This window comes from Mobula birostris, chromosome 23 (assembly GCF_030028105.1).
Source record: "Mobula birostris isolate sMobBir1 chromosome 23, sMobBir1.hap1, whole genome shotgun sequence".
NCBI lineage: Eukaryota > Metazoa > Chordata > Chondrichthyes > Myliobatiformes > Myliobatidae > Mobula > Mobula birostris.
Window position 1 is genome coordinate 42,001,562 of NC_092392.1, and position 15,708 is coordinate 42,017,269.

The window sequence follows — 15,708 nt, forward strand, 5'->3', positions numbered from 1 at the left end:
GATAGAGTATGTAAATTTAACAACATTGTTACAAAGACAATTGATATTCAAAGCAAAAACTGTTTAATCAATAAAACAGGCTCTGTATACAGCCTACAGGGAAGAGGTTAACACCCTGAAAATCTCTTCCTCAATGTCCAAAAAACAAAAAAGCTGATTGTGGATTACAGGAGGAATGGAGACACGCTTGCCCCAATCAACATCAATGGGACTGCAATTGAGAGGACAAGTAGTTTCAAGTTCCTCAGTATACATACCCCGATGATTTCACCTGGACCGTACACACTGGCTGTGTGGCAAAAGAAGCACAACAGCGTCTCCTCCACCTCAGGCGACTGAAGTTCAGCATGAGCCCCCAAATCCTCAAGACCATCTACCGGGGCACCATTGATAGCATACTGACTGGCTGTATCACCGCCTGGTACAGGAACTACACCAGCCTTGATTGCTGGGCACTGTAGAGGGTGGTACGGACAGCCTTGCGCATCTGTGGTTGTGAACTTCCCTCCATTGAGGACATTTATAGCAGCAGGTGCAGAAAAAAGGCCTGGAAGATCATTGGGGACATCAGTCACCCCAACCATAAACTGTTTCAGCTGCTTCCGTCTGGCAAACAGTAACAATATTAAAGCCACAGGACCAACAGGTTATGAGGCAGCTTCTTTCTACAAGCACTAGACTCTTAAATTCCCCTGTGTACCTTGCGATGGAGTCATAACGCAAAGATTTTTACCCTCTCACATGGAGAGACGGATGTAAAATTTTTTATATTCTAATTCAAATACTTGAACAGAAGTAGAAAGTTGGATATTTCTAAACTTAATAGAAATGTATTATGCTCAAGGAAATGAATCTCAGAACCCGGACTAAAGTTTCAGCAGGTCAGTATATTTTATATGGAATTGTATATCAAATCACTTACATTGACGGTCAGGTACATAGAGAATGACAGCTTACTAAAGGTTAACGGACAACAAAGAAAACATGAATGAAAACAAATAAGGGTAAAAAAAAATGCCAAAGCTGGAAAGTGACATTGTCATTATTTTTGATGAGATTTGATATACAAGTGGTTCCTTGCAAAATAACCAAAGTAAAGAGAGAGAGTAGTCATCATCATCATTACGTGCCGTGTCGTATGACATGGGCGATCATGGTCAGCAGGACCATGATTATTCTTGTCAAATTTTTCTGCAAAAGTGGTTTGCTATTATCTTCTTCTGGGCAGTGTCTTTACAAGATGGGTAACCCTAGACATCATCAAAACTCTTCAGAGATTGTCTGCTGCCTGACGTTAGTGGTCGCATAAATGGGACTTGTGATATGCAACCGTGGCTAATACGACCATCCACCACCTGCTCCCATGGCTTCACGTCACCCTGATTGGGGGCTAAGCAGGTATTACACCTTACACAAAGGTGACCTGCGGTCTAGTAGACAGAAGGAGTGCCTTACACCTCCTTTGTTACAGATGCATCTCCACCCTGCGACACAGAGGATATCACAGCCAAAAGCATTAAAGCAGCAACAGAAACAAGAATATCCAAAATTGACTGATAAGACACTTATGTCAGAATTATTTTCTTCCTTTTTATATTTCTGAGTTATACAAATGAGGTTCAATCCTTGGTGTATAGAGAATTAAATAATTTCAATCAGGTTAAGAGGGAATATTATACTTCTAGTTGCAGTCATCTCTAGCCTTGGGACAAGAAAGAAAGATGTTACTTCACATTCGAGGATATGACTCCATTAAAAATACACAAATATCACCCTAGGACAGCAAAATTCAAAGTAAATTTATTATCAAAGTATACCATATACAACCCTGAAATTCATTTCCTTGTGGGCATACTCAATAAATCTACAGAATAACTATAACAGAATCAATGAAAGACTGCACCAGTTTAGGCATTCAAGAGTGCAGAAGGCAACAAACACTGCAAATACAAAAAGAAAAAAAATAATAAATAAGCAATATCAAGAGCATGAGATGAGATGACTGCTCTGATTCTTATATTGTCACTGAAAATCACCATTTCTGTATGAAAGCCAACATATGCAACAAAGCACATAAGAACTGGTATCAACAGCTGGCCCACCCCATCCTTGCTGACCAGTGGTGCCCATTTATATGACTTTCACCTTCCAGCACCTGGCTGTTGCCTTCCATCACCTAGGCTTAGAAGTGTTCATCTGGGTTCTTAAATGCTGTAAGCAACTCCGCTTCTCAACCAGTGCATTTCTGGTCCTATGCACTCTGAATAAAAAAAAAGTTCCCCTCAGGCCTCCTCTAAATCTCCTACCCATTAACATAAATCTATGTCCACTAGTTTTATGTAACTACAGTTTTGGGAATAGTTTCTACAGCCTACACTACGTATACCCTTCAATTTTATGTACCTCGATCCTATCTCCTCAACCTCCTCCATTTCAAGAAAAGAGGACCAATAGTCTCCAGACTCTCTTCATAACTGAACATGTATCCCAAGCAACATCTTTGTCAATCTTTTTTCCGCCCGCTAAATTGCATCTTTCCTATAATAACCAGATCTGCACATAGGACGCCAGCTGAGAATAAAATAAAACAGAACCTTGTCATTGCTCAAGACAACATTTTGGTGCTACTCCAATCCGTGCTAAGCAAATAGTTACAATGCATGCGATACTACTTAATAAAAAAAATTTCGTATTTATATGTAACAAGTGACTTTGATAGTCCATAACACTCAAAGGCCATTGGCAAGCCGGGGTGCAGCAATATTCAGCTGCACTACAGCCCTCGGGAAGAAGCTGTTTTTCAGTCTTACTGTCTTGGGTAAGATGTTTCTGTATCTCCTGGCAGATGGTAGGAGATTGAACAGAGTGTCTGGGACAGGACAGATCTTTAATGTTACGAGCACGCCATCAAGAGTTGTAGATTGTCTCCAGGTCCAGTAGTTCAGTCCTAGTGATGTGCAATGAGATCACCCATTTTGTCAACATACCAATATCAATATGTAGTAAAAGGCTACTCTCCATACAAACAACAAATCCCCCAATTTACCATGCCTTCTACATCCATATCCAAATGATATACAGTGAATTCTGGTTAACTGGGACGTTTTGGGACCAGTACATTTTGGCCCAGTTAATCAGCTGCCCCATTAGCCGAAGTCTCATGGCTTAGTTAAAAAAAAAGTATTAAAAAAGAAATTACCATTTAACTGGGTAACAAATTACGTATTTAAATGAAATACAGAACAAATTAGGACACTGGCAATACTACTACAGTACTATCAAACTGTACTAGTTTGTAATAGCTATCAACGGAGGAACTCAGTACTTTGTTCTTTTGATCGACTGTAAATGAACAAACTCAGCACAGACACCTAGTGCAAATAATGGACTGCCTTCATATAATGTTGTCAATGATTGCACCCTTAAAATCTTCATTTTCATTGTAACGTTCAAGATGATAGTCGTACGTACAAGTCCCTAACTTGCTGAAGCTATGAAATAGTTCCATTTTCACTCCCAGCCATTTCTGGCATCTCCAAGCCTGAATGCTTAAAACAGCAGTGAGCAAAACAGTTCTGAATTGTCTTACTGCTTATTTCTCCCCAACTATCACAAAAATCACTGTTCTTTTGAACATGAATACCCACAAATGACAATATTTAAAAATCATTCATTCTAAGCACGTAGCGTCTAATGGCCACAAAAGAGGACACAACTGATGCTTCTTAGAAGCTGTTCAGCAACTGTCTCCTGTCCCAATTAAATGGCATAGTGTCCAAAATAAACAAAGGGAGTCCTGGCTATTTCCTCGATTTGTTTTTGTTCTTTAAGATTTGTCCAAAATAAATGGCTGCCCTGATTAACCAATGGCCCCACCGTTTTATAATTAATATATATAAACAACCCAATCCCAGCACCAATTCATCTAGAACACCACAAGTCAGGACATCCAACCATCAAAATAAAACCTTCCATCAGCCCTTCTCCTATCGCCAAGTCAATTTTGGGTCCAATTTCTCAACTTGCTCATATCCCATTGATCCTAAACTTTTGGACATGCTTCCCTCACTGAAGTTCATAGAAGCCACATTAACCGCACTGCTGTCATTAATATTCTTCCTGACTTCCTCAAGTTAATCAAACAGGATCTGCCCGAAACAAAGCCTTACCATCTCTGATTAGTTCCTGCCTTGCCATTAATCCCCACCCAGTGAGTTTAAAGAGAGCCGAAGAATCACAACCATGTGAGCCATATGTCGAACAGTAGGAAATGGATTATCCGAATTGTACAATCATATTAATAATTGCAATGTTTGAAATTGACCCTTGCTTTTGTTCCACCATTCAGTGACATATTTTACCTCCCTAACAGCACCGTGGGTGTACTCACACCTCAGCGACTGCAGCAGTTCAAGAAGGCAGTTCATCACCACCTTCTCATAGTCATACTTTATTGATCCCGGCGGAAATTGGTTTTCGATACAGTTGCACCATAAATAATAAATAGTAATAGAACCATAAATAGTTAAACAGTAATATGTAAATTATGCCAGTAAATTATGAAATAAGTCCAGGACCAGCCTATCGGCTCAGGGTGTCTGACCCTCCAAGGGAGTAGTTGTAAGTTTGATGGCCACAGACAGGAATGACTTCCTATGATGCTCTGTGTTGCATCTCGGAGGAATGAGTCTCTGGCTGAATGCACTCCTGTGCTCACCCAGTACATTATGTAGTGGATGGGAGACATTGTCCAAGATGGCATGCAACTTAGACAGCATCCTCTTTTCAGACACCACCGTGAGAGAGTCCAGTTCCATCCCTACATCATCACTGGCCTTACGAATGAGTTTGTTGATTCTGTTGGTGTCTGTTACCCTCAGCCTGCTGCCCCAGCACACAACAGCAAACATGATAGCACTGGCCACCACAGACTCGTAGAACATCCTCAGCATCATCCGGCAGATGTTAAAGGACCTCAGTCTCCTCAGGATATAGAGACAGCTCTGACCCTTCTTGTAGACAGCCTCAATGTTCTTAGACCAGTCCAGTTTATTGTCAATTCGTATCCCCAGGTATTTGTAATCTTCCACCATGTCCACACTGACCCCCTGGATGGAAACAGGGGTCACCAGTACCTTAGCTCTCCTCAGGTCTACCACCAACTCCTTAGTCTTTTTCACATTAAGCTGCAGATAATTCTGCTCACACCATGTGACAAAGTTTCCTACCGTAGACCTATACTCAACCTCATCTCCCTTGCTGATGCATCCAACTATGGCAGAGTCATCCGAAAACTTCTGAAGATGACAAGACTCTGTGCAGTAGTTGAAGTCTGAGGTGTAAATGGTGAAGAGAAAGGGGGACAAGACAGTCCCCTGTGGAGCCCCAGTGCTGCTGATCACTCTGTCGGACACACAGTATTGCAAGCACACATACTGTGGTCTGCCAGTCAGGTAATCAAGAATCCATGATACCAGGGAAGCATCCACCTGCATCGCTGTCAGCTTCTCCCCCAGCAGAGCAGGGCGGATGGTGTTGAACGCACTGGAGAAGTCAAAAAACATGACCCTCACAGTGCTTGCTGGCTTGTCCAGATGGGCGTAGACACGGTTCAGCAGGTAGACGATGGCATCCTCAACTCCTAGTCGGGGCTGGTAGGCAAACTGGAGGGGATCTAAGTGTGGCCTGACCATAGGCCAGAGCAGCTCCAGAACAAATCTCTCCAGGGTCTTCATGATGTGGGAGGTCAATGCCACTGGTCTGTAGTCATTGAGGCCGCTGGGGCGCGGCATCTTCGGCACAGGTACTGGGCAACTGGGGGGGGGGGGGCACAATAAATGTTGGCTTAGCTGGCGATGCCCCTACCTCGTAAATGAATAATTTTGTTTTTAAAAAACTCCACAAGAATGGTGAATGTTTCAATGAAATCACCTTTTTTAAAAAAACTCAAGAAAGAATAAGGTTAGTTTGCTAAGCCTCTCCTTATAGGACAATCCCTCCATCTCCTCTTTACTTAAGTCTTCTTGTGATAAAGCTTAAAATGCAGTTTCTCCTCAATTATTCTCATGTCAACTTCCATGACTTGTGTACAAATACATGAGGTCCTTCTGAACACCAGTACTTTTCAGCCTCTCTCAGTTTGAAAAAGCAAGTTGGAGAGAGTTGGATTGGTCTCTCTGGTACACTGGAGGGAGAGGGGAGACCTGACATAAATTTATAAAATTATGAGAGGCACTGATAGGGTAGATGGTCAGAGTCTCTTTCCCAGGGTAGAAATGTCAAATACCAGAGGGCAGAGATACAAGGTAAGAGGGAGAAAGATTAAGGGAGATGTGCAGGGCAAGATTTATTTTAAAACACATAGTGTTAGGTGTCCAGAACATAATGCCGGAGTAGAGGGGGAAACTATAGTGGCATTAGAGGCAGTTATACAGACACAAAGATGCAGGGAATGGAGGGAAATGTGCAAGTAGTTTCATTTGGTATTATGGTTAGCACAGGCATTGTGAGCCAAAGGACTTGTTCCTGTGCTGTACTGCTCCATGATAACACTTTCTCTTTCTTCTTTTCCTATCAAAATGGATAATCAAATTTTCCACATAATATTCTAGTGGCCTTATTTTCATCATTACACTCAGCCTGATTATATCTCCTCGAAGCCTCTCTATGTATTCCATGCAGGGCCATACAGCTTTCTATCATCAGCAAACACAAATATATTGCACTTGCCTCCATTATCGGTGGATAAAGAATGTGATCCCAGCACCAATCCATGTGTCATCCTACCACTTACAGTCTACTAAGTCAAATATTACTTGTGTGTTCCCATTCACTGTCTTCTTTCAGTTAATCAAATCTCATTCTACCGCAGTATTATCTCCAATCCCATGTATTCTAATTCTGTTTAATAAAACACTTCTGTGCTTATTAATATTATATTTGCAAGACGAAAGTATGTTTCAAGTTCACACTCAGAATACCTGATAAGCAAGAACAGCTTATGCTGTTGACTAAGATAACAGGCATCCTCTGTGATGCAGAATATTAACATTTCCATTAAAATCAATACAACCAGCAGCAATTGAAATCAGTGAACCAATCTCTTTTATAAATTACTCTGGGGAAAAAAAAGTCATAACTGACTACAACATAGAATTCATTTCAAATGTTCTCAAAAGATACTGCAAATGCAATTTTCACATTCTAGGAAATGCACCTGGCATACATCAATTTAAAACTCATTTAAAAGAACTTTTTATAGCTGCTCACAGAAGCATCCTTTATGTCACGGACCACTGGACCCTCATGCCTAATCTGTATACTGTGTGGTGCTTCAAAGCTAAATATTATTTCATATGCAAACCACTACATTAAAACTCCAATACCAGGTTCCATTGCCCACATTCCCTTTAAGCACATCAGGGTCCTGACTGTCACAGTGCTTTTAAATTAATGAAGTTTCAATTCCCTTCACTTTTAAATTGGGGGTATATGTTTCTTGTTTCCTGAACTCTCTTTAAGACTAACCAGGTTTTATTTCCTGCACTCCCTTGAACTCACCTGGTTCACTGGAAAATTTATTGTACTACCATATAACATCTAAACAAAAGCAAATCAATATTGCGTTGGTGAATTATTGGTGTAATGTCTAGTGGCCTGGAAAATCTGTCAATCCAGGCTGAAAGTTTGAAGGGTGCCGGATTATTTTGCAATTTGTAAATTAAATAATGCATGTTCAATAAGGATGGAGAAAAAGTGGAAGGATGATCCAAAACTTACACATTATCTGCATGATGAAATCCATTGCATTCTTTGTTCTCCTTACTAACCCTCTGTCCTAGCAATGATAACAATATTCCTCTCCGCCCCTCAACCATCATGAATCAGAACATTATGTCTTGAAAGGGGAATATGCAGACGACAATGCTCACCTAAACCTGCTTGCTTTAGCAAGTGCAAAGGAAAGACAGTGACTTAAGGGAGAGAGATCACCATCTTCACAGCCTTATCCTGAAATTCTTGAATACTAAAGCAACTTGAATTATTAAGCCATATTAGGTGATGTGCAAAATGTAGGCAATGATGTTGATATGATCATTTCAAATTAGATTTTCTCGAACTTGTGTATGATACAGATCTTAATGTTGTAGGAAATTCATTCTGACTACTTTTAATCTTGCAACAGAAACCTATCAGTGCAAATTTAAAACACTGAAAAATGTAAAAATGTGGCTGCAGCAAAACTCTGTAAAAACGAGAAATGAATATAAAACTAAGACAGAGGGGGATAATCTATAGCAATATATGAAGCCTACATGCTGTTATCTTGAAGTTGTTTCAATGATTTGTCAATGTTTGATTGATAGAGATTGATAATGGTTTGGTGTCCCAAACAAACATGGCATTGTTCAGTAATAAAACACCAGGGATAAACTGAGAGGGTGGAAACCAAGGTGTACACTGTTATCAATGAATTAATGTTTTCTGAAAAAGGGCAATTAGCCAAAAATCAGTATTCCAAAGGCATGATTAGTCTGCAAACTCCCGAAGAATTTACTGCCGTGATACTCAATATTGCAAAAAGCAAGAAAATGAAGGTTACAAGAGAGAGCTCAAAGTGACGTCAGGGTGACCGAGTGATAGTGGAAGACATTACATTAGTGTCAGCAGTGTGACAAAACTGGCATTATGAAATATGGGACAGTCTCGCTATAAATCAGGGATAAACGGGATACTTTTTAGCAGCAAGGGGTATGGTTTGTTATTACATCCTCACCTTTCATTTCAGGAGGACAAGATACCCGCATTCACACAACCTTGGGACACTAGGCAAGTATGACTATCAGAAGGAAGGCTGTCAATGATTTGGTAACATAATGCACCCTTAAAACAGTATTTAAATGTTTATTCCATCTTACATAGCTACATACAGCAACCAAAGATAAAGGCCAGAAACAATGCAGAACAGTAACCTACCTCTGCCAGTCAGTTCTAGTACAAGAGACTGGAATCAAGTACAAGAGAATGGAATTCACCAAAAAAAGAGTCAAAGGGCCAGATGGCCCAGGGCAGACAGACATATTCCACCCAAATATAACCAGTAATACAGATCATGATCCATGTCGCTTACAAAACAGTGCACATCCAAGACTACAACAATGCTTTTATGGACTTCTATTTCCACCACCCTTGCTAGTACTGAATTTCTTCTCACCATGATTTGTGAGTAGAAGGTTTTCAACAACTTTCTAATCCATCTACGTATCACTTTAAAACTATGCAGACTAACTAGTGGAGATTTTCTAAGATATTAGGTTGTCACAATGGAACAATACCTCTTGTAATTTCACCAAATTTAAAAGTAATATGATGGTCCAAATACTTATTTTGCTTTCAACATTTCACCTGCTGTTTCTCTACCCTGTGTTTTCCATAATCTCCTCTGGTCTCTGATTTAAAAACCATGTCTCACTATTTCATGTATTCTTGCCACTATGATGTACATAAAGAGACCAAGGTCTGAAAGAATTTTGATGAGAATATTATGCTTGAGTATCCTGATCAATGTAGGCTTTTGTGTAATGTGACCACTGCTCAAATGTTATTTTAGTTTTTCTATAGTTGATGTCTCACCCAGCAGCTTAGCAGGGAGCCATCTTTGCGGAAAGTCAAAAATGAAATTAATCACTAAGCAATGCTGGAATCCAAACCTACAATGACAGTAATAATGTGAATATGCTCCCCAGGAGGTGTCACTTCAGTGATCATTTCAGATCTACTTAGCATCTGAAGTCCTTGGTGGACAAAGGTAAAAACACCGAGTCCCCCTTCAACATATTTAATGACCTCCACATAAACTGTTATCTCAGCTCCTTGAAAGTAGCGAGTAGCTGTAAGGTGGTTTACAGAAATAAAAAGGCTAAGCTAACCAAACATGATTTTTAGACACAAATACAACACCATAAAAGTACGAGACAAGCAAACCCAACATTTCAGCCATTCAGGTCATGGCTGCATCACTGTCTGATATTGGGGGGGGGGGCTACTTCACAGGACTGAAAGAAGCTGCAGAGGGTTGTAAATTTAGTTGGCTCCATCTTGGGTACTAGCCTATAAAGTACCCAGGACATATTCAAGAAGCGTTGTCTCAGAAAGGCAATTTCCATTATTAAGGACCTCCAGTACCCAGGGCATGCCCCTCTTCTCACTGTTACCATCAAGTAGGAGGTACAGAAGCCTGAAGGCACACATTCAACGATTCAGGGACAGCTTCTTCCCTTCTGCCATCTGATTCCTAAATGGGCACTGAACCCTTGGACACTACCTCACTTTTTAAATATATATTATTTCTGTTTTTTGCATGATTTTTAATCTATTCGATGTATGTATATGGTTATTGATTTACTTATTTATTTATATTATTTTATTTTGTTTTTTTTTCTATACTATGTATTGCATTGAACTGCTGCTGCTAAGTTTACAAATTTCACGACACATGTCAGTAATAGTAAACCTGATTCTGATTTCATCTTTACAGACTTCATAAAATCATTACTCAAAAGCTTGAAATTCAGATTAAAATTCAGTCACACATTTATGTGTAAATAAATTAAAATAATTATTTTTCAGCTCATGTTTCTTGACATATTGTGATGTTGCATCAGAGAAAATCAGGGTGGGGACTGCTCTCTTGGAACGCACCATGCCTGTAATGCAAAGGTTGTGGCGACCCACTTTCTAGCACACACGAACCGGCCCACGAAACAGCGCGCGCAGGCAGAGGGCCGGCCCCAGAAAGGGCGCCAGGCCATCTTCACCAGCAGGGGGAAAATCTCGCACGCGGAAAGGGTCTGGGAATATGCATTCCCCACAGCAGTCCCACCCCAGGGAGGGCGGGAACGGGAAGGCTTTAAAGCAGGCTGCGAAGTTTGAATAAATCTCTTTATCGCAACTCCAACTCACCGACTCCGTGTGGTTATTCTAGCGCTGTGTATAGCACACCGCTACATTTGGTGACCCCGACGACCCAAACAATATTTGGACCAGAGATGACCGACGCCGCATCTGTTCACGCAGTTTCGTTAAAACTGCCAAGCTTTTGGCCGCTGAGATTCCGTCTGTGGTTCGAACAGGCAGAAGCACAATTCCACATTTGGCAGATAACCACGGAGTCCACTCGTTACTACTACGTGCTGAGCTCCCTCGACCAGGAGACAGCTGCACAAGTTGAGGAGTTTATACAGTCGCCCCCGGAGGACGGCAAATACACAGCATTCAAAGCCCTGCTCATAAGGACTTTCGGACTCTCACGGCGCGAACGAGCACACCGCTTAATGCACCTGGATGGTTTGGGAGACAGGCCGCCATCGGCATTAATGAACGAAATGCTGCCCCTGGCTGAAGGACACAAACCCTGCCTCATGTTTGAGCAGGTGTTCCTAGAGCAACTGCCCAAGGACATATGCCTGCTGCTGGCCGACACAGATTTCAGCGACCCCCGGGAGGTGGCAGCCTGGGCAGATGTGCTGTGGAATGCCAAGAAGGAGAGAGGGGCATTCGTTGCACAGATCACCAAGCCGCGTGCCCAATGACAGACCAGACCAGACCAGGCCCGGCAGCAGAGCCCAACGAACAATGGTGCTTCTACCACCAGCAGTGGGGCACAGAGGCCCGCCGCTGTAGATCACCCTGCAAATTCCCGGGAAACGCCAAGGGCCAGCCGCCACCGATCGCTACGGTGGCTGGCCATCAGGACAGCCTCCTGTACGTCTGGGACAAGCAGTCGGGACGCCGATTTTTGGTCGACACCGGAGTGGAAATCAGCGTTTTACCTCCGAGTTACGACACCCGCAACAGAGAACCGGGACCCACTCTGAGGGCCGCAAGTGGCAGCACAATACGAACCTACGGCACCCGCAAGGTGCAACTACAGTTCTGCTCCAGCCGGTTCACGTGGGACTTCACACTGGCCGCCGTGGCCCAACCACTCCTGGGGGCGGATTTTCTGCGAGCCCACAGCCTGCTGGTCGACCTGCAAAGGAAGCGATTAGTCCACGCCAAAACTTTTCAAACGTTCTCCCTGGGTGAAGCAAGGTTGCCAGCCCCACACCTGGACTCCATCACGCTGTCCAACGATGAACTCACCAGGGTCCTGGCGGATTTCCCATCAGTACTGACACCGCAGCTCACGGCAGCCATGCCCAGACACGGAGTACAGCACCACATCCCGACCCAGGGACCACCCCTCCACGCCCGTGCTCGAAGGCTTCCCCCGGACAAGCTCCGACTGGTGAAGGAGGAGTTCAAGAAGATGGAGGAATTGGGGATCATACGACGGTCCGACGGCCCATGGGCCTCTCCCCTGCACATGGTGCCCAAGGCAACGGGGGGGCTGGAGACCATGCGGTGACTACCGCAGACTGAACGAGGCTACAACGCCAGACCGCTACCCTGTGCCGCACATTCAAGACTTCGCAGCAAACCTACACGGTGCAAGGATCTTTTCCAAGGTAGACCTCATCCAGGGATACCATCAAATCCCGGCACATCCGGATAACATCCCCAAAACAGCACTCATCACCCCATTTGGACTTTTCGAATTCCTCCGATTGCCGTTCGGCCTGAAGAATGCCGCAGAGACTTTCCAGCAGCTAATGGACGCGGTGGGACGCGACCTGGACTTTGCATTCATCTATTTGGACAACATCCTCATAGCCAGCAGTAGTCGTCAAGAGCATCTGTCCCACCTCCGCCAGCTCTACTCCCGCCTGAGTGAATTCGGCCTTACAATCAACCCGGCCAAATGCCAGTTCGGACTCGACACCATCGACTTCCTGGGCCACAGGATTACTAAAGACGGGGCAACCCCACTGCCCGCCAAGGTAGACGCGGTCCGCCACTTCTCCCGACCCAACACAATCAAAGGCTTGCAGGAATTCGTGGGTATGGTGAATTTCTACCACCGTTTCCTCCCCTCAGCAGCCCGAACCATGCGCCCCCTGTTCACTCTGATGTCGGGTAAGGGCAAGGACATTACCTGGGACGAAGAGGCCGCAGCCGCTTTCCTTAAAACCAAAGAAGCCTTGGCAAATGCCGCGATGCTAGTGCACCCCAGAACGGACGTTCCCTCTGCGCTCACGGTGGACGCATCCAACACAGCAGTCAGTGGAGTGCTGGAACAACTCATCGAGGGTCGCTGGCAACCCCTGGCGTTCTTCAGCAAACACCTACGACCACCCGAACTCAAATACAGTGCTTTCGACCGGGAGCTATTGGCACTATACCCGGCAATCCGACAGTTCAGGTACTTCTTAGAAGGTAGGCCTTTCACCACTTTTACAGACCACAAACCGCTTACCTTTGCGTTCACGAAGGTGTCCGACCCCTGGTCATCCCGCCAGCAGCGACATCTGTCCTACATCTCCGAGTACACGACGGACGTCCAGCATGTCTCGGGACCGGACAACATCATGGCAGACGCACTATCCAGACCTACCATACAGGCCCCGTCCCAGGGGGTGGACTATGCAGCGCTGGCAAAGGCACAGCAGGCAGATGCTGAGATCCCCAGTTACAGGACTGCAGTCTCCGGTTTGCAGCTTCAAGACCTCCCCGTAGGCCCAGGTGAGAGGACCCTACTATGTGACATAGCTACCGGCCAACCCCGCCCCGTCGTCCCGGCAGCCTGGCGCCGGCGGGTTTTCGAATCCATTCACAACTTAGCGCGCCCCTCCATCACTACAACCATCCGGCTGGTCTCCAACAGGTTCGTGTAGCATGGACTGCGTAAACAGGTCAGTGAATGGGCCAAAACGTGCATGCAGTGCCAAATGGCCAAGATGCAGCGGCACACCAAGGCTCCGCCGTAGCAGTTCGAACCCACCTGCCGGAGGTTCGACCACATTCATGTGGATATCGTGGGGCCCCTGCCAGTGTCACGAGGAGCGCGGTACCTCCTAACTATCGTAGACCGGTTCACCAGATGGCCAGAGGCGATCCCGCTCAGCGACACCACCTCCGAATCCTGCGCCCGAGCACTGGTCGCAACCTGGGTAGCCCGCTTCAGGGTACCGGCCCACATTACCTCCGACAGGGGCGCCCAGTTCACCTCCAGCCTGTGGTGGGCTATGGCCAGCCTTTTAGGATCGCAGCTACACCACACAACTGCCTACCACCCACAGTCGAACGGACTAGTGGAGCGTTTCCACCGTCACCTGAAGTCGGATCTCATGGTCCGCCTGGAGGGGCCTAACTGGGTGGACGAGCTTCCCTGGGTCCTGCTCGGAATCCGCACAGCGCCCAAGAAAGATCTGCACACCTCATCGGCCAAGTTGGTGTACGGCGCACCCCTGGTCGTCCCAGGAGAGTTCATACCAGCCCCAAGGGGGCAAGAGGAAGAACCCACAGCAGTCCTGGACAGACTACGGGAGAGGCTCGGTAACCTGGCCCCCATACCCACTTCACAGCACGGACAGAGCCCGACCTGCGTACCCAAAGACCTGCAGAACTGTAAGTTTCTTTTTGTACGACGGGGCAGACACCGGGCACCACTACAGCGGCCCTACGAGGGGCCGTTTAAGGTGATCAGGAACAACGGGTCCACGTTCGTGCTGGACATTGGGGGGGAGAGAGGGGATTTTCATGGTGGACCGACTCAAACCGGCCCATGTGGACTTGGCGCAGCCGGTCCAGGCTCAGGCACCGTGGCGCAGGGACAGACCTCCCAAACAGAGGCCAATCCAGACTGTGGACATTGGGGAAGGTATCGCCGGTTCTGGGGGGGGAGGGGTTACGTGGCGACCCACTTTCTAGCACACACGAACCAGCCCACGAAACAGCGCGCGCAGGCAGAGGGCCGGCCCCAGAAAGGGCGCCAGGCCATCTTCACCAGCAGGGGGAAAATCCCGCACGCGGAAAGGGTCTGGGAATATGCATTCCCCACAGCAGTCCCGCCTCAGGGAGGGCGGGAACGGGTAGGCTTTAAAGCAGGCCGCGAAGTTTGAATAAATCTCTTTATTGCAACTCCAACTCAACGACTCCGTGTGGTTATTCTAGCGCTGTGTGTAGCACACCGCTACAAGATCACCTTTATACTTAACTGTTATAGACAAAACTTTCCACAAAATATGCCTACCATAGGGTGTCAGACCATCCATGGAACTTTTATTTGAGGCTGATATGATTGGAAGGCCATCTTGAAGAAGAGCAGCAAGTTCCTTGTAGCCTTCATTCAGCAATGCATTATAGAAAGATATGACAGCATAATTGTCCTTCTTAAGTATCAAATCAATAAGCAAAGCAGCTCGTTCTTTCTGTGTAGCCTAGAGAAAAGTGAAAATCATAAATAAGAACAATTCTCCAACATAACACTTTCTCATTGTTAACGGGCAGGTTCAATTTACATTTTGAGATCTGTGTATAACTGACAAGGCACATATTTAATGGCCACCTTTGAGATGGTGGTGGCAGCTTTACTTGAACCACTTTAATTCATATATTAAATTACTCCGACAAGCTACTACCTTGGGCATTATAGGCCTTTGGTTAAGCAACTATAAAAAAAGTTTCAACTGAGGGAACAGGGAACTTGAAGATGTTCCTGTTCCATAGAAATAGGAAAAAACAGAAGCAAGAGCAAGTCATTTGGGGCTTCTCTCTTACTCAAGACAAACATAGCTGATCATGCACTTCACTATCATGCTCCTGCCT

At 45.0% G+C, this 15,708-nt stretch overlaps 1 protein-coding gene across 4 annotated transcripts in view; it reads right to left on the reverse strand.

Annotated features, from left to right (window-relative positions):
- Positions 1-15,708, reverse strand: part of apaf1 (apoptotic peptidase activating factor 1) — a 230,212-nt gene that overhangs the window by 195,609 nt on the left and 18,895 nt on the right. For all 4 annotated transcript variants that reach the window (XM_072241593.1, XM_072241592.1, XM_072241594.1 and 1 more), the window contains exon 3: positions 15,134-15,320. In XM_072241593.1, the coding sequence (XP_072097694.1) occupies positions 15,134-15,320 (187 nt within the window). The remainder of the gene's footprint in view (positions 1-15,133; positions 15,321-15,708) is intronic.